This window comes from Parasteatoda tepidariorum, chromosome 1 (genome assembly GCF_982258835.1).
Source record: "Parasteatoda tepidariorum strain Cologne lab strain chromosome 1, Ptep-v5.0, whole genome shotgun sequence".
Taxonomy (NCBI): Eukaryota; Metazoa; Arthropoda; class Arachnida; order Araneae; family Theridiidae; genus Parasteatoda; species Parasteatoda tepidariorum.
Window position 1 is genome coordinate 33,019,021 of NC_141755.1, and position 27,986 is coordinate 33,047,006.

At 28.4% G+C, this 27,986-nt stretch overlaps 1 protein-coding gene across 3 annotated transcripts in view; it reads right to left on the reverse strand.

Moving 5' to 3' along the window:
• Positions 1-27,986, reverse strand: part of LOC122270490 (uncharacterized) — a 46,602-nt gene that overhangs the window by 3,932 nt on the left and 14,684 nt on the right. For 2 of the 3 annotated variants that reach the window (XM_087161460.1, XM_043048010.3), the window contains exons 1-2: positions 4,631-4,858; positions 1,552-1,678 (exon numbers count right to left, since the gene is read on the reverse strand). In XM_087161460.1, coding sequence (XP_087017586.1) covers positions 1,552-1,678; positions 4,631-4,759 — 256 coding nt within the window. In that variant the 5' untranslated portion in view covers positions 4,760-4,858. Of the gene's footprint in view, positions 1-1,551; positions 1,679-4,630; positions 4,859-27,986 lie in introns of those variants that run through there. The other variant, XM_071180033.2, reaches the window with a different exon arrangement.

Genomic DNA, 27,986 nt, shown 5'->3' on the forward strand with positions numbered 1-27,986 from the left:
TCGACCATTATTAAATAAAATAATAAAAAATAATAAATATTCACTAAAAGTTACTAATTCATCATACTAATAAAAATCAAGACTAGGCCCCGTTTTTTTTTGCGCACTGTACATTTTATAAATACTGTATAAAAATATATATATATATATATATATATATATATATATATATATATATATATATATATATATATATATATATATATATTCGCCACCTCGCCAAATGCGATTGATGAATAAAATTTTAAGATTTGCATTTGGCAAAGACTTATGAAAATTGGCGAACACTTTTGATATTTGGCTAATTTACAGGCTTGTAATTTGAAATCCTTAGCGCGACCCTGTATAGATATATGTATGTTCCCATAAGCATGACAGTCTAGTACAAGCCAGCTGTCCCAACTAGTCGTCTCCATCTGGCTCAACCAGATTCTATGTTTCTTCTTCTATTGATTCCCATGGTTTTCAAATCTTTTTCCACAAAATCATTCCAGCTGGTGTATTTGGTCCTTACCTTTCTCGGTTGTTTGTAAACTTTCCAAAAGTCACCATCATTCCTTCTATCGATGTGCACCAACTATCACATTCTATAAGATTTAATGACTGAAATGATGTTTGGTTGCTTACATTTTCTGTATAATTCATCATTACTTTTCTAAATTCGCCAAGCACTGTCAATGATGGCTCTGAATATTTTTCTTTCAAATATTAAGAGCTTATTTTCTTTTTTTTTAAAGACCAGCTTTTGCTGCCATAGATAAGTACAAGTTTAAGTAGAGTATTATATAAATTTGAATTAGTTTTGCAGATAAAAGTCAAAAATATTTCAAAGTTTTTTATTTATTTTTTATTTAAGACAAATTCTTGCCATGTAACTTGTTTGATTAGTAAGAATGTTCTAATGATAATCAGATTATATAAGTCGATATTTATCTTACTTAGGGAAATTAAAAATATATGTATATAGCATTTAATAAAATTTCAATTCATTTCAACACTTTTTTGTTGCTTAAAAATAAAGAATGAAATTTTTTACATGAAATCCTAAAATCAATAAACTTGGTCATAAACCCCCAAAAAGTTTTTCATTTTGAAAAAATTTTTTTTGTCCCACATTTGTTTGAAGTTTTACTTAATCGAGTATTAAAATTTTTAATAAATCAATATGTTTTTTTTAAACAAATGTTAAATTTGAACTCACTTTTCAGTACCTAAATTGTTTAATAGTTTTAATTTCTTCGCATCTTTCGCGTATTTTTTTAATAACAATAAAAATAAAACAATCTTTCAGAAATCACTTTTATCGAATATAATATAAAACAATTATTTTATTTTATCAAGAATCTGTAATTAAACCGAAAACCGACAACATAATTAAACCTAAGTCTTTAGTTTAATATGTAGCAAATCTATTTCATTTTCAGATTTTAAATTTTGTTTCAATTTATTGATAAAAAATACTTTACTGCTTAATATTACTCTATAATTACTCTAACAATAAATTTTAATCAAACTGAAAATAATGAAAGGAGAAAAAAAAAAAGAACTCACCAAACAGGACTAATGTTACATATTTACACTTCTTTAAAACATTAAGTTTTAGAAGAGGGGATGTTGCTGTTTGATAAAATGAAATATAATCACCACAATTCAGCACTGTATTGCCATTGTATACTACCTATGAAGAATAAAATATTGTTTGTACACTTTGCACATTATCAGAAACTTTATAATAAAACTTAAACTAATTGTAAATTAGTTCAGAATGAAAATTCCTGTTTAATTAATATTGGTGATTGAAATGGGGTACAGGTGGCGCAGAGCAGAACTTTCTATCTACGGCAACACTTCAGATACTTTCTACATTAGCGTGTGGACAATCATAGAAGAAGAAAGTACGTTAGTTTCTATCTTGATTTTCAAATAGATTAAAAGCTACGAAACTATATGCAATTCAAAAATGTTCAAACTATGTGCAAAAAATTGCATTAAACATAGTTTTTAAATAAACTGTAGAAATTTTAGAAAATATTTTTAACAATTAAATACGAAAGTGGTTCCATAGTTTGCGTTCGAATACCCAAAATGGTGTATTTGTTAAGCGCTGCGAATATGTATATATATATATATATATATATATATATATATATATATATATATATATATATATATATATATATATATATATATATATATATATATATATATATATATATCCAAATCAACATGGCCAACGGTATCTCACCCATTGTGGTGGTCCTGAAAGAGTGGATACCACTTCTGGAGAACGCACTAGGTCTGAACATCGGGAAGACTGATTGTGCAGCTCATTGGAAATAAATTTAATTTAAGAAAAAAAAGTTTTTGAAATGCCAATTAACATTCACTATTTTTTTTAATTATAGAAAAATAGAATAATAATTATAATCTCTTCCAGAATGTAGAATAATTATAATCTCTTCCAGAATTTCTACAGTTTTTCCGGAACCTACTTTTTCGAAACCTTTCTGCCTAGAAGACTCGATCAAAGATGTGAAGATGATTTGCCTGCAATTCTTTATATAATTAAAAGAATCAAAACGAATTTTGGAAATTTGGTTTTAATTTAAAATCTTCGTACTTAAAAAAGTTAAAAACAATGTAAAAACACTAATAACGTCATATAAAAAGTTTTTGTGCTCAAATTCTAAAATCATGGAGAATTCAAAATAATTTACTAATCCATGCAAATTCTGTTTTCAAATGAGACAAAAAAAGGAAAATAGTCTTAGCGTTTTGGTCAGAAATCAACCCAAAAAGTGTCTGTTGCCTAAATTCTGCGAGATATTTTTCTACTAATAAATAAGCTTTCTTAAGTTAAAGAAGTGAGGAATGAAAAAGTTTTAATTTCTATTTCATTATTTTCGATAGTGTCATCTTGGCTGTTAAGCAACGGAAAAACACTGAGTATTTCTCTTATATCCATCATATAGTTTGTTTAAATTTTCTTCTACTGATACGGCGATATTATATGACTTTTTGAGGGGGGGGGGGGACAACGCCGAATATATATAGCTTCCTAGCACTCAAATTTATGGCACAATTTTTTCGAAATTTGGACTACCTCCTATATTTTGAGGGTCAGGAATCCAAATATGTAAAAAAATATCTATGTTTATTCAGAGAAAGAACGTTTTGTGTCTAATTTCGTAACTTACTTAATAGTTAGTGCTAATTAATTAGCATATTTGAGGTCACTCTCTTGAACCATTATGATTGACACTCTTCAAATAGCATGATTGGAACAAAAGTTATCCCGGGTGATATCCTTTTTAGTTTGCGTACTGTTCAGTGCGATGCACAGATGCATAGGGCGGAAAAAAACAAATTGCCTTAAGTAACTTTTGATCTAATGGTCGGATCTTCACGTTTTGGGACTCAATCTTTATGGTTCAAGAAGGTAACTTCAAATATTTTTACTATTATTTAGTACAGACTATACTTTGAATTACGAAATCAGACACAAAAACGTCTTTTATCTGAATTAACTCCCCCTTTTTTGACGGATTTGAATTTCTGACCCTCAAAGTATAGGGGGTGGCCGCAATATGGAAAATAGGTTACTAATAGTTTTACCAAAAGGGTTGTTTAAGGTTAAAGTTGATCCTACTTTTATCATAGTCGCAATTCATTACATCTCGGGAATTTTTTAAGTGAATTGAAAACTTTTGCGCACTTTTTTGTTTATTAAAAGAGAATTCAATGCATAGAAATATTTTGTTTTTATAATTATTTACTTTAATCTATTATTTCATTTAATTATAGTCAAAAAAATTTGAATTTTAGGATATAAACATTTTGAATTATTTAAGGAAAATATAAATTTATGCGACAAAATTTAAAATTTGAATGAAATAAATCGAATAGTTCTTGAGAAATTGAATTTTAAATACATGAATTTTTTTTAAATTTGATTTCTCAGGGACTATTCGACCGAATTCGTTACAATTTTGCACTTTGCATTATACATTTACATTCTTTAAAAGGATATGTAATTTTGAATACGTTGCGATTCAAAAATTTTTCGACTATCATTAAATAAAACGATTACAAATTAAATAATAAAAAGTATAAATAACACTTAAAAACTATTTTTTTTCGCACTATTTTTCTCGCATAATCGAAAATAAAAAGAATTTTACATAGATTTTATTAATAAAGGAAATAAATCCTTATTGATTTTTATTATGATTATTAACTCTATTTATTATTTTAATTAAATTGTAATAAATTTATTTTCATCATTTATTCTTATGATTGTTCTTATTTTTGTTTATTATTCCTACATTACTAGTACATACATTATAACTGGCAGTACTCTGAAATAAACAGCGCACAGGTATAAACAAAGCATTAAAATTTAATAATATGAAAATAATTTTTTTTCACATCATTTAACGCGAATTTAAATATCAACTCTGAATTCTAAATTAAATTTAAGCAATTTAATGTATTAGTAAAAGACAATTATAAATAAATTCGAAAACAAAATTATTAAATTTCGTTTTTCTAATTTATTAAATATCGAATTTATTTTTATCATTATTATTGTAAGTGAAATTATTACTAAAGTATTAATAATTATCATTACCTCTAAATCATAATCACATGATTTAATAACATCAGGAATTAAGTACTGTTTTTTAAGTTCTTGTTCACAAAGTTGAGCACTTCCTAAGCGGATAATACCAATCAGAACAAAATTAATTAATATTATCATTTTGTAAGAAAATCGCTCGAAGCAGAATTATTTCAAATTTTTCATTTGACAGTATGTGTAAGAGCAACGAATTGGGATTTTTTCTTAATATTTCTTATCAGAAATAGGCTATTTCAGCTGTTACAAAAAGACTATATTATGATTATAAATGAAGCGATTTGTTAAGCCGATTACTGGAAAGGCGGCAAGCTGTATTTATTCATCATTTCAATTTCGTTTTGTACGTTAGGGCTTTGAATAGTGTTAGTCTTATATATTTATATAAGGCTGAGGAATGTGAAAGATTAAAAGAATTTAAATCTCGAAATATTCAAGATTTAAATATATAAATATATGACCAAGTAATGCTAAATATTTAAACTACACTGAAAAGCAATTTATGAGCCGGGATAGTCTGGTTGGCAGGGTTCTGGACTCACGCTCGCGGAATCTCGAATCCAGATGGCTGAAGACTTTTGACTGGTTTGTGTTGTAACTTTAGACTGGTGCTTGTTAAATCCATCGGGTCACAAAGTCCTTCATGTTCCCATAACAAATTATACCTCTGGGGGGGTACAAAATCGAAAATTGATCGCTCTCTGGTTCAGGTCAAAATTACGATCTGTGGATTGAGTGGATGTATGGATGAGTCCGCATTTTAAACAGGTATTGCGTTTAGGCGTGGCAGAAGTCGACATCTTGGCCATATATGGTGCCACTGGAAAACAAGAACAATCGTACTCCTTGCCTGAATGGCCCACGACAACAACGAGCAATTTATTTTCTGTAAGCACGCGTTTCTTTAAAAAACCTTAGATACTTCCATATAGCAGATTTCCAATTTCCAATGGGTTTCTCGAACCAAGTTACAGTTTTTTAAAATGACATCTTCAGTCTTTTTTATGTCCGAACTTGCAAGTTTTAAAAAGTTTTACATAACAGCTGCTATAAACTACATGGAAGTTACGGCACATGTTCAGTATTAAAATTTCATAGGATCCCATGCCTGGAAATGTCACCATATGACGCAAGGATAAATATTATGAACTGTTTCTTCATCTGCTTTTGACTAGGTGATGATAGGAGAAGTGCTCCTAGCCGCGTACGATGACAATTAAGGGCATAGATTCCTATTCAATTTTAATCTTGATGATGCATCCGAACTCCCAAGGAAGTGTATCGCAACATTTACACTACCCAATGCTATGTATAGCGGTTTTAAGCTTGTACATTTAGACAAAGAAAATAGACTAAAAACTTTAAATAAATCTACAGTTTTAGGAGCAAAAATAGTTTTTGATTTGAAATCCCCATGTCCGAATCAGGTAAGATTAAGTTTTTACTCTGAAATTTTTGAAATTCTTAAAGAGCCCGGCATTATCATAAGTATTAAAATTAATAGAATGATCTGGGCTACCTATGCTTCCAGAATAAATAAAAAATTCGAAAAAAGTGTTTTTTTTTTCAATTTATTTATTTATTTACTTTTGTGAGGCCCTTTTCTATTCGGAAAAGAAGAATGTCAGAAAGGGACTCTCAAAATTGAGCAAAAATGTGTCAAAAAAGCTCAGAATTAAATAATTATTAAATCTGAAAAACATTATGCACTGAAACGGCATAGTCACATTTTTTAGCAAAAGTGCATTTTCTCAAACGTGATGTGGAGGAAGAATTGCGGGAGGGAGATGTTCGTCGATTTCGTTTCCCTTTGGCGCCGTAGGTTGAAGCCTCGCTCGCACTTCTGATACAAGAGTTCGAGGCAGTGGGGCCGATACTAGCTACTGGCATTTGGGTACACGCAACAAGGTCATACGCACTTTTGAGACAATTAATATTGACATTTTGCTTAAAAATGAGTACATGCTGATTCAATTTTGAATACATAGGGTTTTCAAATTCGACTTTTATTTGTTTCGCAGTTATTTTGACATATTTATGCTCGATTTTTAGAAACCTTTCTTTACAGGGGGATAGCTAAGGCCTTATTCCATCTTGGGCTGTCACAACAAATATGATGGGGGCTGATCATTTTCGGTGGTTTTGTTTGAATTATACAGGTTTTCGTATTCATATATGTTAAATTAAAAAAATTTTAAAACAGTATTTAGTCAAGAAAAAGATTCAGTTATGACTTACCTTTCTTAATTTGAATTCAATTTTATTTCAATTTGAATGTTCATGACTTTTCTTTTTTCTTTTCTTTTCTTCCAGACGTGGACACGTACCTAGGTTTGCAAAACCCTTAACCGTATAGTCCACGGCTGGACGACAGTCTAGCTCGCGCAAAACTCGGCACATAAGTAAACCATTACAAAATTCATAACTGCACAATACAGATGATACAGATGACAATAAAGATGACAATAATGCGTATCACATTAGTTAAATTTATAAAAAATAAAAAAAAGGAAGAAAAAAAAATTTTTTTGAAGCAAAGAGAACAATAAATGAAGCGAATTTTGTTATATACATAATAATTGGAAAAAAAAGAAGCAAAAAGAAAACAAATAAAGAAAATGTAAACGAGGACGAAATGTATAATGAAGGACAAAATCAAAAACTGTTAAACACTATCAAGATTACATAAAAAGTCAGGTTTAATTAAAATTTAAATAAGGAGTCGTTTTCTGCTAGAAAATTCATTACGCTAATTAATTTAGAGTTTAATGTTTAATTTGTAAGAAAGTTTTTTTGCCAAATATCTAAATTATTAATGTTTGAAAGTCGTGTATGCCATGATATTGTGTAAAGACAAGTTGATAAGTAATGCAATGTTCATGACTTACTCATGCCTTCCAATTCAATATTTTTTCGCCTGGTTGGCAGGGAGCTGGACTCACGTTCGTAAGAACGGGAGTTCGAATCCAGCCAGCCGAAGACTCCCCGTGTAAAAACAAAAAGGTGACTGGTAAGCGGTAATATGTCGGGTCACAATGTCCTCCATGTTTCCATAACAAATTATACATCTGGGGGTACTGAATTGGAGATTGATTGTTCTCTGATCCAGGTTAAAATTACGATCTGTGGATGAATGAATGGATATTTGAATGGGTCCGCCCTTTAAATGGCTGCGACGTATGGGTGTGGCAGAAGTCGAATTATTTGCCATGGATAGCATCACTGGAAAAATCGAACAATTGCCTCCATTGCCTTAATGGTCTACGACAACAATTCAATATTCAAACTTATGGAATCAACACAACAATAATTTATGTAAGAAATGAATGTAAGGGACATTTTTAAGTGATGGTACCAAACTGCATTTACATTGTACCAAACTCATCATAAAATGATTTACGATGCTACGTATTCAAAGCAACAAAATTAGACGGTGCTGCAAACTATGCTTCATTTAAAAAAAATTTTAAAAAAAAAAAATAATAATAATTTTTTTACGAGAGTTAAATGAGGTACTAAACGCATAGCATAAAAGCAACTATAAAAGATGAAAAGGTCCCTAGGATACCTCGCCGCGAAGAAAAATGCAAAATGGTTAAATAAAAAGGGGATGAAGCACTGCTGTGAAAATAAATTTCCTTCAGAGAATTTTTTTTTTCTGAATTAGGAAATTTAATTTAGTGTGTTAGTATTCAGTTTAATTTTTTATCTTTCATTGAATTTTGAAAATCTAATTTAATATTCTGGTATTCAGCTAAATTTAATATCCTTACGATGTAGTTAGAAAATGTAAATAGGAGCAATAACAATTAGTGTTCAATACAGTTAAAATATCTATTTTCTTTTAATATCAGTGCAATAAGATTTTATTCTCCATTGCTCACTAGGAAATTAAGACAACGATTTAATTTGTATCCACAGGTTTACTTGTTTGGATAAAAAATTGCCATTGTTCGTTCAATCGAGAGCTTAGAGCTTTTACCACACACAATCCAATGTAATTATCATAATTATATATTTTTTATATATTTGAGTATTCAGTGCATTGTTATGCAAAGCAGCGTAATCACCATAATTATACGACATGACACGATAATTATTTTTTTAAATGATAATATAAATATGGCTTGAAAAAAAAACTAATGTCTCTTAACTTTTAACGCTATTTAATGCAATTTAACCCTCTAAAAGGAATATTAAACTCAGTTTATGCAATGCAAAATGAATTATAATCCGGGCTGGCATGATTTAAATCAATTAATTTAAATCATAAATTTAATCTTGATTTAAATGAGCAAACTTTTTTTTGTTGATAATAATACGAAAGACTCATTGATTTGTATCAATTGTGATTTTTTAAAAGTCATTAAGTTAAACAAGCTTTTTTTTTTTTATTTCCAATGAGCTACACAATCGGTCTTGCTGATGAGCACATCTAGTGTGTTCTCCAGAGGTGGTATCCACTCTTTCAGGACCACCACAATGGGTGAGATACCGTTGGTCATGTTAATTTGGACGTCTAGTTTCTGCCACACTAGATGGCAGCACCGAGACTCTATTTGGATGTTTAAGTCCAAATAACCTGCTAAACCAAATAATAGTCCCATTTAAACAAGCTGCTTTAAAAAAAAAAAAAAATAAGTCTGAGTTTAGTCATATTGAAGTGATATGAAAGGGATATACACATAATTTAAATTTACACGCATTCCTTTCCTTATTTTATTACAAATAAATATACTAATTTTTTTTTCCGAAAAATTAATACTATATTACTTATTAAATAAAAATATTAATTTAAAACAATTAATGTTATTATTCATTTAAATTAATTATACTATTAATTTAAATAATAATATTAGCAACTATTATTTAAATAACTGATTTTTTTAAAATATTAGCTTAAGAATAAAATATTTTTTATATAATATAATTAAAAAAATACATCATTTAGGATGTGATTTTTTTGTATATCTTAGATCATAATGACGATTTCTTACTAAAAAATAAAGGAATTTGCATGTAAATTGTATATTTTAACATAGACTAAATATAAAAAGAAAGGAGACTAAACGTGGATAAGAGTGTCATGAAACTTAAAAACTGTAATTTTACATTAAATGTTTGCAAAAAACTTAATTCAGCGCACGCCAAAAGCATTTTTATTACATCAGTCAAGTTTTTATTTAAGTTCAGTGCTTTGAAAACTAATGAAATTTGCAGCTCGTGTTTATCAGCCAAAGTGATTTGAAGGGATTTTATTTTCAGTTATGATTTCTGATCTAAACTAATGTATTCTTCATTTGATATCTAATTGACAAGTAGTCTATCAATCTTTGAATTGCAAGCAAGTTGAGATTGAAAAACATCACTATAATTTATTAATTCATTGATTAATTTTAATAATTAAGAATTAATTTTAGCCATTTTAGTTGGAATATTTTTTTTAAATAATATTAAGTACTAGGTATACATGGTATCCCCTTGACGCACGATTTTTGTTTAAAATATTTTTCGTACTTTTTCTATTTCTATTTAGTACAGTAGGGAACCGATTATCCGGAACGATCGGGACCATCGCTATTCCGGATAACTGATTTTTCCGGTTTTCAGAATCGCTACAAAAAGCCGTTTTTTTTTATTGGTTAACCCAAATAAAGAAAAAAAATTTTGTGGAAATAATCTTAAAAAGAAGAAAAAACGATGGAGTAATACACTAATGATTATTTCCAACATGATGGTAAGGTAAACATCTTTCAATTATCGAATTTCGTTCCGGTTTTTTGGTTTTCCGGTTTTCTGATTTCCGGATAACGGGTTCTGTACTGTATTTTGATAACTTATAGTTAAAAAATACAGCATGAAAATTTGGTGTTTTTTTTTTGGCGTTAAAGATAAAATATTTCAAACACGGATCACTTCCAAACGATTGTTCTTTAAATTTGTACTTATTTACAGCTATTTAGATCTGAAGAGAAACAGTTATTCATCATTGAAATTTCCTAAATTTTCAAAATCATCTATTGTGATAATCTCTGAATCTCTGTAATCTCTGAATATGAATGAAAACAAAATTCCAAACCACTTTTTTAAGATTTTTAATTCCGATAATCAAACAGATTTTCTTAGTAACTATTAAACTGTTTCTTTAAGAAATAAAAAATTGCAAAATACATTTTTTTCATTTATTGTAATTAGAGCGTCAGAAATAAAATGTATAAAAAGGACGCCGATGTCCTATCTGAGTCAAAGGGTTGTCAGATTTTTTCTTTGGCAAATGTAAAAAAAAAAATCAAAATCTGACTTAAACAAAAAAAGAAGACCCAATTTCAACCAAATAAATCTGATTTTTATCATTATTGTTGTTTTTAAAAAAAATCATATTTTGTCATCCCTGATTATAGTTATCTTTCACACTCTGTAGTTAAAAAACCTGTCTAACTGGCCGCAAAAACTTTCGTTAGTTAGAATATTTATTTTAAAGGAAAGAACTTTAACACAGATTGACAGCTTGCTATAAAGCATATGCCAAAATAGACTGCAAGAAAATAAAAACCTCCAAAATTAATTTTCCTTTAATACTATAATCCACAGATTGTGAAAACGTGAATTGTGAAACAAAATATTTAATTAAAATATTATTATTACAATTCAAAGTAAAAACTTTATAAATAAACGTATAATTTTTAATATAACTAAATATTTTATTAATAATGTAACTAAATTTTTAACGTACTATCATTCATTATTTATTAAAAAACATGATGAAAATTTATATTGAAATAAAACAAATTATATTTTCGAAAAAATATCTATCTTTAAACATTTTTACAAAAAAATGTCTATATTTCTAATCTACCCATTCGAGTTTTTGTGGGAAATAATTTTAAAATAAATTCACAATTATAAATAACACGGAATCACTTTTACATTTAAAAATTTAAATCAGGACATTTTTATTTTTTATAATTCATTGATGGTAGCACCTTTAAATAAATTGTTTACTTAAGAAAATTCAACAACACCGTCCCGAATTATTGTTGACATTTTTGTTTCAAATTGTTATTTTATAATGAAACTGTTATTTAGAAAATGATTTACGTGTGTATGAAGAAATTTTCAAATCTCAAATATACTATATTTCAAATAAGAAATACTGATATTTTTTAAGTCTCATTTCTATAATAGATAGCAGCACTAACGCTGCAGTGCGTTTATATTTATATATCATTTTGTTTTCATTTTAAAACTTTGATAATAGATAGCAGCACTATCATAATAACGTAATAATATTATAATTTTTTTTACGCGTTAAAAATTTGCGCCTACTGCATTTTTCGAAACATTCTTCTACTGATAACAAAAAATATAGGCATTTTGTTATTTAACAAAACTCTTTTATTTTTGACGTTCTTCCAAAATTGAGGTCAAAAAATGCATTTTGAACATTCACATTTTTCTAAACTGTCCAAAAGATATCAACAATAAGTTGAAAAGATAGCATCAACTAAAAAAAGAAAAAGAAAAGCAGTTTGTCTTTTAAATTAGTTGTTTTATTTTTATCCATAATGCAGTGCTATTAATGTCTCATTTTTTTCCTAAGCGAAAAAATAAATAAATAATTTTTCAATTGCAAAATAAAATTAAACAAGAATTTATTTTTTAAATTAATGCAATACATTTATTTTAATTTACCAAACTTATACAATGCATACAATACAATACATACAATGCAATACATACAATACAATACATACAATACAATACATACAATACAATACATACAATACAATACAATACAATACAATACAATACATACAATACAATACAATACATACAATACATACAATACATACAATACAATACATACAATACTACATACATACAATACAATACATACAATACAATACATACAATACAATACATACAATACAATACATACAATACAATACATACAATACAATACATACAATACAATACATACAATACAATACATACAATACAATACATACAATACAATACATACAATACAATACATACAATACAATACATACAATACAATACATGCAATACAATACATGCAATACAATACATGCAATACAATACATGCAATACAATACATGCAATACAATACATGCAATACAATACATACAATACAATACATACAATACAATACATACAATACATACAATACAGGCTCTACCCCATGCTCGCTTCACTCGTCAACTCCCATGGTTGTTTATCATTCATTATTGATTTTTTCATAAAAATGCATGTAATACTGTATAAATTAAATATACTCAATATCATTAGATTGATTGCAGTCAAGATTTAGTACAATAGAGCAATTTTCTGGATAAATTTGTACTTTAGTATCGATTTTTTTAAAAATTTTACTAACTTCCTTTCTTGTCTTTGCGCTATTTAAATTAATCGAAACGCGTATCAGAAGCGTAACTTTAAACAAATTAAACACGTGGTTTTAGATAGTATTCTAAATATCAATTGATTGACGTCACGCCACGGTGATTTTGTCAGTGCTAACCTAGCATTATCTATCAAAGATAAATAAGTATTGAAAAATGCGTAAAACAATCTCCGTGAAACTCTTTTTTGATCAAACAGCAACGATGTTGAAGTTGGATCGGTGAAGTTTGCCAACATACGCTGGAAAACTTCACCGATGTTATCGTCTATCTAAATAATTGAGGGAAAAAACAGAATCATCTGCAGTTTAATTTATAATTATGCTTAGTTATTTGATTATAATTATTTAATTTATATGCTTATTTAATTATTATTATTACTAATTTCAATGCTTATTTAATATATAATTATCTTAATTTAATTTATAACCTATGAAGAAATTAATTTTCAAATATCTTTACCGAACGAATTATTTGAAAGTTTTAAAAGATTTTGAAGATTGTGAGCTAAAAGTTTCTGTTCCATCCGCCTTTCAAATTTCAGGATTCTGGCTAAAAAAAAACTAAAAAAAACGCTATTTAAACAATTTCTTTGTATATTTTTCCGTTAATATGCTAACGGTTTACAGGAAACTCTGGTATTCAAATTTATAGTTACTAACACACATTCAGTAAAATATGAAAAAAAATTGTTTTTAAATTGAATCAGAAAAATGGTTTTCATGTTTTGCACAAAGGAGTCCTAAGGATAAAATTTCCGAATCATTACATTTAATAAACTTTATTACTTATTATAAAACCATATGGTAATGTTAATTTTACCAAAATCATTACGAAAACACTAAAGTAAAAACGGCAGAGCCTTTTGGTGTTCCGATTGAGACAGAAACACGGTAAATATTATTATATTCTGGTAGCTTTGATCATACTTTTTATCGCTGTGAAAGTATACTGTATGAAGGGTTCCTTGGGATATTCATCCACTTTTCCTTCGAGGTTAATATGTTCTTTACCAGTACTATGCATGATTCTTTATCGCCTTACGAGATCATCGCCAACAAAACCAATTATTTTTATTTTTGGAAATGCCAGATGCTATTTAGGGAAAGTATGAAATAATCGTCCTGATGAGGTTATTATATAAAAGATGTACATGTTACTGTGAATGACCGAAATCGGTGGTTGTTGACTTTCCCCGGTGAATGTTGACAATCAAATTAGTCGCTTTGGTGAATATCCGAAATATTTATTACATCCGATTTGATATTAATTTATTCGCGGATATAATTACATTTATTCGATATTTTAATACTTACTGACGATAGATTAGAGCAAACATCAGTGTAGGGTATACCGGGCAAATGTATACCGGGCAGTGGCACTTGACCTCAAAAAAACATCAGTGTAGGGTATACCGGGCAAATGTATACGGGGCAATGGCACTGAACCTTAAAAAAACATCAGTGTAGGGCAGTGTTTCCCAAACTTATGACTTTTGTGTACCCTTTCTAAATTTTTCGTTACGTTGTGTACCCCTAATAAAAAAATGAATGTATTTTTTACTATAAAAAAATTGCACATAAGTTCAAAATCACAACTGGCAGTTGACACTACTAATTACTAACTGTTAATCTCTGCAAAAAATAGCCAGTAGAAAAATACGTAAATTTTCATGGCTAGGTTTGTTTTTAAATAAAAAAAATTTTGAAATTTTCGTTTCTTGCAAGATATTTCGCATAAGAACACGTACCCCCGCTAAACTATTCCCGTACCCTTGGGGGTACGCGTACCACACTTTGGGAAACACTGGTGTAGGGTATACCGGGCAAATATAAACCGGGCAGTGGCACTGAACCTTAAAAAAACATCAGTGTAGGGTATACCGGGCAAATGTACACTAGGCAATGGCACTTGACGCTAAGAAAACATCAGTGTGGGATATACCGGGCAAATGTATTCCGGGCAGTGGCACTTAACCAGACCTAGTATGATTAGACCTTTGGTAAATGTCCGAAATATATACTAGGTCCAGTGCCACTTTTGCTATAGCTTAAATATTTAAAAAAAATTAAACAAAGCGTTTGAATCAATTTTAAACTGATAACGAAGTTATTGCTTTAAAATTAAAAAAAATAATAATCAAAACTGCGCCAGATAAGAGTAATTGAAGTAGTTGCTTTATACAGCGCATGTGCGGAAAAAAATTTTTAAAAAAATTATCCAGGTGCATCTAAAAGTAGATGAATATCCCAAGACAACTGTATGAAGTACTTTTTTACCATTTTGAGTACTTTTTACAGTGTACCACTGATTCAATAAATATGAGTTCAATTTATAAGTTATGATTACCATTTGAGTTCAGGTATAGCAATATTTTTTTATTCTGCAGTACAACCGAAAAAAATATAAAATACGACGAAAAAAATATAAAAAACATAAATTTGGATGAAAAAATTTATTAAAAATAGCAAAAATTTCACCATATGTGCGATAACAAATCATGAATGAATTAAAATTCATAGGGAAAAAAACACAATTTTTAGCTATTTTTTGTTGAATTTTTGTGTGTGTGTGTGTGGACTTATAAATTCATAACTTAATTCTTAACTTAAAAATGTAAAAAAATCATGAATTAATTAAAATTCATTGAAAAAAAACAATTTTCGGCTATTTTTTGTTGAATTTTGTTGTGTGTGTGTGGACTTACAAATTCTTAACTTAAAAATGTAAAAAAATCATGAATAAATTAAAATTCATAGAAAGAAAAAACAATTTTCAGCAATTTTTTGTTGAATTTCGTTGTGTGTGTGTGTGGATTTATAAATTCTTAACTTAATTTTTAACTTAAAAATGTAAAAAAATTCTTAACTTAAAAATATAGTAATAAAAATTGCAAAATGTATATTTATGCTTTATCTTTAGAATAATGGCCTAAAAAAATATTGAATTTTTATCTAATGTAAATAAAAATATACAACACACTTGAGTTCATTATTTTTATATGATTATCAAACAAAAAACAGGTTAATAAAATATAATCTTTATTGACAAATCAAGGAAGTGTTACCAAATAAAATTATTTTATGTTTATCTAAGTTATTGTATATATAGACATTCGTAGCAGTGTCTTTCCCTCAGTTTTGGATCGTTATGCAAATACTTTTTTTTAAAAGTTTACATTGCCCTTGACATTTTGTCCTTGAACTTCTAATTGTATTACATAGTTTTGACAACTAAGATAAACAGCTAGCATAAAAGGAATAATTATTTGCACAGATTTCATTATATGCGAAGTGCAACGAATTCATCTGCATGTCAATCATACAAGATTTATTCATTATCAAAGATTTATAATTTAGGTACTCTCATGAATTATTTTTAGAACAATACAAGTGCAACTGGCAATGAAACTAACAAATAAGATTAATACAATTTGACTTCTCTAATACATTGTGTTGCACATTTTATGTACAGTGAGCCAAAAAACGAGGACCACCGTGAATTGATTGATCTTAATGATCGGATCTTTACGTTCGAGGACTCAATCTTAAAGGTTCGAGGAGGTGACCTCAAATATTCTAATTAATTGGTGCAGACGATATTTTAAGTTCTGAATCAGAAGCAAAAACTTACTTTCTCTGAATAAACATAACTTTTTTACAACGGTATACAATTTTTTACGTCATTTTGAAGTATGTTATTCTACATGGCAAAATAGAAAATTTGGGAGACATAGGTCAAATATACGACTTTGTTAAAATTCTATTTATCAGGAACTATTTAACCGATTTCTCTCGAATTTTGTATTTTGCCATATCTTTACATACTTTAAAATGATGCAAAAATCCGACGAAAAAGGGTATGTTTATTCAGAGAGAGTACGTTTTTTTGTCTGATTTTGTAACTGAAAATATCTTTCACGCCAATTAATTAGCATATTTTAGGTTACCCCTTGAGAAATTAAAATTGAGTTCTAGAATATGATGATCCGACCATTAAATCAAAAGATATTTAGGGCGGTCCGTTATTCTTATTTTATTTATATTTTTTCAGAGCACTATACCTACATTTATTATAAACGCATATTAAATATTATTATTTGTTTACGACAAATTTCAGACTGTGAGCCGTGGTGTCTCCGGTGAGGTGAACCGGGTTTGAATCCCAGCGATGGCTTGTCGCTACGAATCCGCATCTGACTTGCACCGATCACAGTGTTGACATGAAATATCATCAGTGGAAGACGGACAGTGGTTAGAGTCCCCTTGCCGTCAGGCTAACTGTGGAGGGTTCTCATGGTTTTCCTCTCCATGTAACACAAATGCGGGTTAGTTCCACCAAAAAGTCCTCCACGAAGGGAAATATCTCCCAATACTTGATCCAGGAGTTCCCTTGTCATCTGGATTGAGTTCAAAATTACAAGACTACGGAGATGAACATTAGTAAACCTAAAACATTGGGTCGGCTGTTCAACGACGGGTATAAAATATAAAATTTCAAACTGTGCAAGAAATTATTTAAAATTATTTCTAAAAGTATAATATATACTTTTCTGAAATCTTTATTGAAACCTTGCAATAATATTTTTGAAACATGTATTTGAAATTTTACAATACACTTCAAATCAATTCAAAACCTTCTGGCGTCAGAATTTTGGACATTACATAAATTTCAAATTATTTCTAATAGAGCTACGAATTGTTCTCGATTTCAGTACTAAAATTTGCTCTAAATGTTCTAAAATCAATTGTTATTGAAGTAAAATAATGTATATTATAGAGTATTTAGAGGAAAATTTGAATTTTATATTATAATATTATTTCACTGAGACAAAAAGTCTGATCATAACTACCAGAATATGATAAAATTTACCATGTTTCTTGCGCTATGGAAACACCAAAAATTACGGTAATTTTTACCAAAGCCTTTTGGTGATGATTTTTGGTAAAATTAACAATAAAACATGGATTTATTGCCATATTGTTTAATAGCAAACGCAGCAATTTTATCATGAAACAGTAGTGCATAACATAAAAATAATTGTTAAATTTACTTCAACAAACAACGGACAAAGTTACTTTTCATTTTTGCATTTTTTTAAATGTGTGGTAATAACAAATATAATTTTGAAAACCAGAATTTTGAGTACACCGTTATCATACCAACGGAAAATTACCATATGAATGGTTTAAGTACCGCATAGTTTGGTTTTATAACCAGAATCATGTTTTTCTCTTTCGTTCTTTATTTATTTAGCTTAACATTAGTTTTTTTTATCTTTTTATTAATTAATTTTTTATCAAAATGTCATTACCATACAAGCACAGAAATTTTATCAAGATATTTTCTGTTTTAATTTTATTATTATTTTGAATCTATAAAAAAATGAATAATAAGTTTCAGAAACGGAAAATAATTATTATAGACTTAGATGCAAGGAACTGAATGAATAAAAAAAATATAAATGTAGTACATTTTCAAAAACTTTTTAGACTGGATAGCTAGTGTTGTACGTTAGTGTATTTAGAATATAATTTATTTCTGAAATTTGACGGCATGAACATTTGGACAATTTTTGAAGTATTTTTCTGGTATGCTTATAATTTTTGACGTAACTAACTATATTAAATTTTGGCATTAATAATTTTAGATTTATTTTTAATGAAATTGTATTACTTTCGTTTTCTTTTTTCGAATTTCTTACAGTGTCGTGAAAAAACGATCCTCAGAAGAAAAAGATTTTTCAAGAAGCCGTTATTTTTTATAAATGAAGCTAGAAAAAATGTAATAATTTTAATTCAAAAGTATCTTGTGATTGAAAGTGTTTTCGTTCATTTATTTATTTTAATCTCGCTGATATTTTTATATGTTCACGGCTAAGTGCTCAAACTGCGGGTCAAGCTCCTTAAAAATAAAAATTTTCAATATAAGATTCTTGAAGTGAATAAACTTTATTCATTTTTCTTATACTATAAATGAAATTCAGAAAACAAGTCACTATTTACTAACAATCAAATCGATTCAGCCTGTGTCACGTGCCACAGCTAAAACGTGCGATTGCTAATAAATACAATTTCATAATTCAAAATTCAAATGAGGCTGATGTATAAACAAGCCAAAAATAACAGGACCAATTCATTTCAGAAAACCTTGAATGTCTGGATTTTTGCAAGAAAAGAGTAATTATTGCTCCAAGAAAATGATGGCGCACAACATGCGCATTTAAATTATATCTTATTGGGTCCCCAAGCAAGTTTTTAAGATACTTAAAGGAAAACCACCGATCGAAAACATTATAATCATGTTTATGAATGGATGAAATATGTCAATCCCTTCTTTCATGCATTAATGCAATATTGCTAGTGAATTTTACTAAAGTAGTAAGCACATTACTTTTTTTTTTTAACCCTATCAAACTATGGAAATTTGTGTTAATAGCAATTGTGCTATGGTTGTTCTTCTTTCATTCAATGTGGCAATAAAATAGAATGAATGATATTTATTAAAATGTCGTAAACAGATCCTAATTATTTTTAACAATTTACTCTCTTTATAAGAAGCAAGTGCTACTAGTAAAAATCAAATATGTGAACTTCGTTTTACTTGTATTGATGCAATATTGCTACTAAATTTTACTGAAGTGATGCCTATATTAATTCATATTATTTCTATGTAACTTTTAAACTATTTTTGTATGTTTTTTTTCGTGTAACTATCAAACTAAAGCAAAAGGTGTTTCTGTTGCACTTGTATTTGGGGTTCTTTTTCCCCCTTCATTTTTGTTAGAAGGGTGAAATCTATTAAAATGACAAAACAGATAAAAATTATTTTGATTCTTTCGTATTGCTGATATAAAGCAAGTTATGTTTGTAACATGTATTCACCCACGTATGAATTTCATTACTAATGAATACTATTAAAATAATTCGTACTTAACCGATTTTTTTAAAATCCTTTGCACCTATTTAATAAGAACTAGTTGTGACAAAAACTACTAAAAATGAATTAAAAATTTCAAACACCTAAAATATTTACTCTAAGAACAACAAGAATTTTAGGAGACAAGTTATTCAACTCTGGTCATAAAAATTATAAAAATCAATGTAAAATGTACCTATATGTTAAATACATATTTGTTAATTTAGCACATATTTGTTGCTGTTTCTAATGCAACTTGCCAATCCAGCAAGCTTGTGTGGTGTAATCAAGTATATTTAAGGCAGAGGGTGCGTTTCTTGCTTTTCAGTGGCCCTATTTATGGCCAAGAATACGACTTCAGCCACACACACACGTTACAAGGCGGAGCCATTCGAACACCCATTCATTCATCTTCAGATAGTAATTTTAACCTGAACCAGAGAACAATCAATCTCCAATTCAGTACCCCTAGAGGTATTATTTATTATAAGAACATGGAGGACTTTGTGACCCGATAGATTTTACGTGTGTCCGTCTCCATTTATTACTTTCAGCTTTCTGAGAACGAACTCATGACCTCTTGGACATAGGCTATCCCAACCAGGCTATCCCGACCGAAACATATATGTTAATATAGCTAGCGGATACTTCTCTCTATTACCTACCACTTTAGATTTGAAGAGGAACATCATCGTGTCTTCACATGAAAAAATATTTATATTATTGATATATGTTAGAAGGAAATATTTCCTTTCTTCAAAATAATACAAATAATGAAGCACTTATGCTGAAACTTTTTTTTTCTTTTTTGTACAAAAGAACCGTCTTTTTAAAGACAACTCGCTTATGTATAACATACAAAAGAGACTTTTTTCTTCAAATTTTATTTATTTATTTATTTAAGAATCTTAAATTAAACTTTCTTTTTAATGATTAAAGTATATTTTAAAGTTTATTACCCAATAAACATTTGAGAAGTTTACCCAACCCTTTCTTGATGCCACTTACTTTTATTCTTTATGCCATGTTTTGGCAAATGGAAAACAATATTGAAAACGCTTACGCTCCCTATTTTTGTACATTTATTAACATACATACATAATTAAATTATGCACAAGTTTAAAAATTTAAATAATTTTGTAGAGTGCTTTGATGCCTTTAAATTTAAGCAATTTGCACTGAAATAAATAAATTACATCCTCTATTGCTTGTTAAATGGCTCATCGGATCAGATTATTTTAAAATTTCTTTTTCTTAAGAATATCAATCACTAATATTTAAGTGCAATAAGTATCTAAGCAAAATATTTTTTGATTATTTGTTATTTTAAAAAATCTTTATTATCGATAATCCTCCCAATATATTTTCCATTTATTTTTTCGTATTTTATCTTGTATATTAAAAGATTTAAGCGTGACCTTTTCTGTAATAAAATATTTTTCTTTGCCAATTACATTATACAATGAAATGTTTATTCAACTACATATTGTATAATATCTTAAATGCTCTGTAACTTAATTAGCAGCTTTTTTAGTGACATGTAAATAAGTTATAAAAGTTCTTTTTTTCCTTATCCCCTTCCACGAAAAATTACTACTTTAAAACCACAGGTTATGTTTGTTTTGAAGACAAATGGAAATGAATGTTACATATTCGCTCAAGGCAAAAATTAATTTTTTTACTCTTAATCGCATTTTCAAGGTCAAACATAATGTGGTTTGTTAAACCCCATGGTCAGTTTGCTTGACTTAGATGCATGCAATTTTCTTGTTTTCCCCTAAATCAATATTAAAAATATGGATAACCAGTGTAATAAATGTGCTAAAAAAGAACACGGTACGTTCGCTTTAGTTTTACAATACTACAATTTATTTAAAGTACCTAATCCTCCAGACAACATTAGATTTTCTTGTAACTATTATTACATTGTTAATTCATAATTCTTTTGATTTACTTCTTCAAGGAAATGGTGGGCAGGTGGGCAATAAGTATGAATCTGTATACATTTTTCTCTTATGTGGCACCATAAACCCTGCTATTTCTCTATCTAAATTGGCAACACCATATATATTAATCTATAACAATTCATTTTGTTGGGTTGTTTTAAGTAGTGCTGATTAGTTAGTTATATGTTAAGTGTATACTTAGAATCATTTTGCTATGTTTTTTTAAGTTATAATTTAAGTACTGTTGAGTAATTAGTTATGCGTTGAGTATTTATTTAGAGCAAATTTGTGTATTTATAAAAATAAAAACTTAGTTACGAAGTTATTATTTAGATTTGATTATTATTATTATTCGATGGATATTATTAGTTAGTTATTATTAGATGGATCCTTTCTAAAATTTTAGTAGAAAATTTAAACGTAAATGGTGCCATGTTGTATCAATGATTGTGGATGGAGTTTGCATTTTTCTTTATTATATTATTCACCCAGTATCCTAAAAAAAAAAGAAGAAAGAAATTGAACCGGAATTCTTGCAGTCTTCCTATGACGTCATAGCAGCTCAGTTAGAGCCCCTGAATCGAGTTCGCCATTCCGGAGCAAAAAATTTAACCAATGCGGAAGAGCTACAAGATTTGGCAACTTATCGCTGCAAACGACGCTAACCTTAACTAGGATAATTAGTAAAGAAAAGCGTGTTTGCGTACAGCGATTTACTTTGCTTTTCGGAAGCTTTTTTTTTTTAATACTTGATCAAATTCATTAAAAAATTTACTATTTTGTTATTTAAAAGAAAAATATTATTCATTACTAGATGGAAACAGTTTATACACATTTTTGGTTCTTTTATAGGTACTAGAGGGCTCCGCCCCCTGCTCGCTGACGCTCGCCAACCCCCGGAGAATTGCTTCGCAATTCTTGCTTGGTTTGCTTCGCAAAACCAAGAATGCTTTGATTTCATATATTTCAATATTAAACTGAATATTAACTGTTATCATCGAAAAGAATTAATTTTCTTAAATGCAGAATAAGCAGTGTGTCAATATCAATGTCACTTTTTTTCGTTGACTACAGTTCCTTCTATGTCCTATTTGTTCTTTAAATGAGCCAAAATTGTCAGAAATTAACATCAATGTGCAGATATAATCTTAATATGAAACTTGTTTAAAAAAAATGATAATCACAATAATACAGACTTTGTCCCAAAGAAATGAATATATTTTTAACACATTTAATTCAATATATATATATATATATATATATATATATATATATATATATATATATATATATATATATATATATATATATATATATATATATATATATATATATATATATATATATATATATATATATATATCGTATATATATATATATACCTTCGTTGTGCATCTTGACAATGCCACATATAATTGACCATGAGAAAAAATAGGCCGTTCAATATATAGCCCAACTTTATCGAAGGTTTGGCCCTGGGCCTTATTAATTGTTAAGGCATAAGCTAATCTAACAGGAAATTGTCGTCGATAAAGCACAAATGGTAAGGAAGAATTACTTGATAATGTATTTAATTCTATTCTTGGAAGATTGACAATACTACCATTTTTATTACCAGTAGCAATTTGACAAGTCAATACTCTTTTCCCTATTTTAAGAACAGTCAATCGAGTTCCATTGCAAAGGCCATCAACAATAGATATGTTCCTGATCAGCATTACAATGCATCCAACTTTTAATTTGAGCTGATGAGGTGGCAGTCCCGGCAGATTTATGGAGTTTAAATATTCAATAGAATACCTTAAAGTAGCTTCTTCTTCTTTCCCGTCTGATTTATCTACTCCATATAGTGTGGCCTTATCAATACTATAACTTATAACCTCTTCACCTGGCACACGTGATAAAATATTTTCATTAACTTTGTTAACTTCATCATTTTGCGGTGATAATATGATATGATTAATGAAGTTAGTATTAAGACAATCGATTTTTTCAAAAAACCAAGAAATGATATCTTTACAATAAAGATCAGGAGTGCTTGCATCAAGATGTAAAAGTTCTCCATTGCCAATTGTCAACAACCAATTGGCAAATTCTTGGTTACCAGCTTTAACTCTCATATTAATTGTCAAATGGAGGATTTCAAAAAATGGCCAAAGAAAAGAGTATTTTATAGTTTCATTAATAACCTGCATATGTGTAGCTTTTTTAACGACAGGTAACACTTGTCGAAAATCTCCACCTAAAATGATTATCTTACCACCAAATGGTATCTCATTAGCTAGAAGATCACGAAAAGTTCTATCGATCATTTCTATTGCTTTTCTGGGAATCATACTTGCTTCGTCCCATATAATAACGTCAACATTTTTTAAGCGAATCTTATCACATTTTTTTAAAATACAAATCCCATCGTCACTTAGATCAATAGAATGTAAGGTTCGCATAAGTCTAATTTTATTATAGCAGAGAATAGTTTAACTTTCATAAAAATAGGTGGCAACATTCAGAGATGTAAATAGAACGCTTCGCAAACGCATATAATTCGCTGTTATTATTTTTCATTAAATACTTTTATAAAATATCTCTTCGCTTATTTACTGTATTGCATATTAATTAAATTCCTTGTCATTCAACTTTATCTTATATGCCGGAACCAGATTAAACTTACGAATTAACGTTTTAGAAAATAATCAGATTAATCAATATATCAATACGAAATAAGTTGAGATGTTGTAAAACTGAAGAATGAAATTCTAACTATTTTGTGATTGGTTGCATCTCTGAAAAAGAAAATTCAGACTTGTAAATCGCTTTTTTAAGCTTGCCGTCTTCAGACATGTGATTGGCTGTTGTGAACGGCGGTTATTCTTCATTATTAACTGCAAAATCGTGCTTTAAAACTAAAATAAATAAAAATTTAAAATTATGTAAAAGATTTGAATGCCCTAAATGTCTTCCCTGAAAGATTCTGAATGAATTGATTCCTTAATCTTAGATTTTCATCACGTAGTTAAAAAGTTTTTCAGGGGACAAAATTAACTGCAAAAACTTTTTTCTAGAATAGAGAGATAAAGTTTAAATAAAAACCAAGCAAAAATGGAGAAGAATCAGTAAATTTATATTTGCATTAGATTTAAGCTCATCTAAAATTAATCCTAGTTTTGAGCAACTTATCCATTTTGGACTTTTTGGATCAATTTTTAAAGGTTTTGGAATAGTGATAGGCCTTAATTTATTGTTACAATTTTTTGCTTTTCACTTTAAAGTGGGATTCTACAAAATGAACAAGCATGAAAATTTGAATTACTGCTTTGTATTATCACACTTAAATTAAACGATTCAGAGTTCAAATTTTTTATGCATACTCCCAGTAATTTTAATACAACAGAAACTAATTATTTCATCAATTGATCACAACAATTTTAAAGAAGAAAAATAACATTTATAGATCCAAAAACGCATGAAAGATCGCATATTAGATAGATTTCTAATTATATATGTAACCAAACCATTTGAACTTTAAGCGATATATTATAAATAACTAAAAACCAGGGTTAAAAAGCTAACTATCTGATATATTAGTGAATCGAAAAGAAATACAATTAGAAACAGATAAATATTTATTCCTGACAAAACAAAAGGAAGTACTTAAAAGTAAATACAAAATTTGGTGATTCTGAGATAAGTTTGGCGAATGCTTATTCCGCCAATCTCTTGCCTTTATTTATTTGGTTTTATACCACACATAAACTCAAAATTGTTGAATAATTTATTAAATGTTGTTTAAAGGCCATATTTTAAATAAATATTTACGTAAAAAATGCAATTTTCAATAAAAATTCTTATAATATATTTTTAATATTCATAATTTTTATATTATATTCATAATTCTTATATTCATAAAATAAAACATTTAACCAAATTATTTTCTAAAAAATAATTTAAATTATATTTCTTGAAAAGTTTTTAAAATTTTTATGTGTATTAAGAATTTACACATATTTTATTTAAATCCCTAAAAGCTTTTATCTTTAAAAACATTCTTACCAGACGAATATTCTCAATTCCATTGAGTAGAAGATCTGAAATAACTAAACAGTTCCGAAAAATAATGAAAATAAATTCTCATAAAAATCGCCTTTGAAAAAAATTTAAATAATAATTAGCTTTAAATTGACTCATTTGAAAAAGATTAATCAAGGTGTAAGCGTAACGTTTATATTTGAAGGTCTGCGCATGACCTCTAAAATTCTTGTCTGGAATATTCTACAAATGCAATCGTTGTGAAAACATTTGGAACATTTGGTAAATTATTATAAAACTGTTATCTTGTGTTAAACTTATTAATATTTCTTTCGCATACAAAGTATTTGAATAAATACATTGAAAGTATACAAAGAAAAATATCTTTGTGCTATATTCAGAGAAAGACGAGTAGTTGTAAAACGATTTGTGCTTTTGCTTTTATTTTTGTTAATTTTTTAATTTTGTTTTTTTGGCGAAATTTGCTGACATTTCGAAGTTTCATTGAGAGAGAATTACTTTATAGGAAGAATTTCATTTTAAATAAAAATTTGCTGGCTAAAATAATGAATTTTATTTGTTAACTAGTGGGCTGCGCCCCCTGCTCGCTAACGCTCGCCAACCCCCGAAAATTGCTACGCAATCTTATATGGTTTGCTTCGCGTACCAAGATCGCTTCGCTCGCTACTAACTTAGGTGCATTGCAAATGCACACAATTCTAAGAATTCAAAACAATCATTCAAATCCATATAAAAAAATTACATCTTTTTAGTAAATACTAAGTCATTAAAATAAATTTGAATTCAAATAAATGACATGTAATTCGTTAAACCTATTAGAAATGTGCTATAGTATAATTCGTGATGTAAATCAAAAATCGTCAAATAAATTCGTAATGTATAAATTCGTGAAAAAAAGCGCTTTCGACAAAATACTAAAATAGAGATCTATCGACAAAGACTACTCACTTCTGCCTAGCTTAATAGTATGAGATTGCCGCAGCTGATGCTCTCTGGTTATTTCAGTTTCCGTTTTTAAAAGCGCTATATGTTGAGTCACCTCAGATAGATTTGGCATGTGACATTTTTAGCGGCAATCATGGGTCGATTCGCCGTGTAACAGAAATAGTAGCGTAAGCAAAACAAAGCAAACGTTGCCACCGGCGGAAAAGAAATACAGCCAAAATTTGGGAGCCACGTAAGAGAATTATATATATTAGATATTTAGATCTATTGGTAAACAGAAGTGATTTTTCTAAATATTTTTTTAAATAACATTTATGTTGTTATAACGTTATATTGTTGAAACAAATTTGATGAGTTCACATCCTTAATTTAATATTTTCACTTACCAAGCGGTAGGATATATTAAATACTTTTTTTTTTTGCCTGCATCTCATTGTGCATGAAGCTGATCCTTAAGTTCTAAATCATTTAACAGATCTCTTTAACTGTAATTTATAACAGTATATTAATGTCATTTGCTCAAAAATAATAATTGTTAGACCACCTTTCTAAATAACTTTATCTTAAAATGTAAGGTAGATTTACATTATAATACTAGTAAAGAAACAGCAATTCTCTTAGTTTTAAACTCTTGAATTAAAAGCGTAATAATAGCAGTACAGGAAAATAACTTTAAGTTAGGGATTCAAAAATATTTATAGAAAAGCATGACTTTTATTAATTTTATGCTGACTACAACCAAAACAATAAGGAGACGAATGAGGAAAAACTGGATCACACCACGTGATTTTCTGGCCAATAAAAATGTACCGACAACAATGGAAAACTGCGACACCATCATTAGAATTTTATATATAGTAAGAAATAACAGTCTGCTTAAAAGTAGGTGTCTGTTTAAATGACATTTTTGTAAAATACAGTGTTTTATATTGGCACAACAAGTGAAAAAAAAAATTTCAGAAATTTAACAGATATTTTTAACAGTGTACGCATCGTACAGCGTTTACAGCGTACTGAGGAGACCCGAGTTCGAATCCCACCATTGACCGGTAGTATTCTAATTGTGGCTCT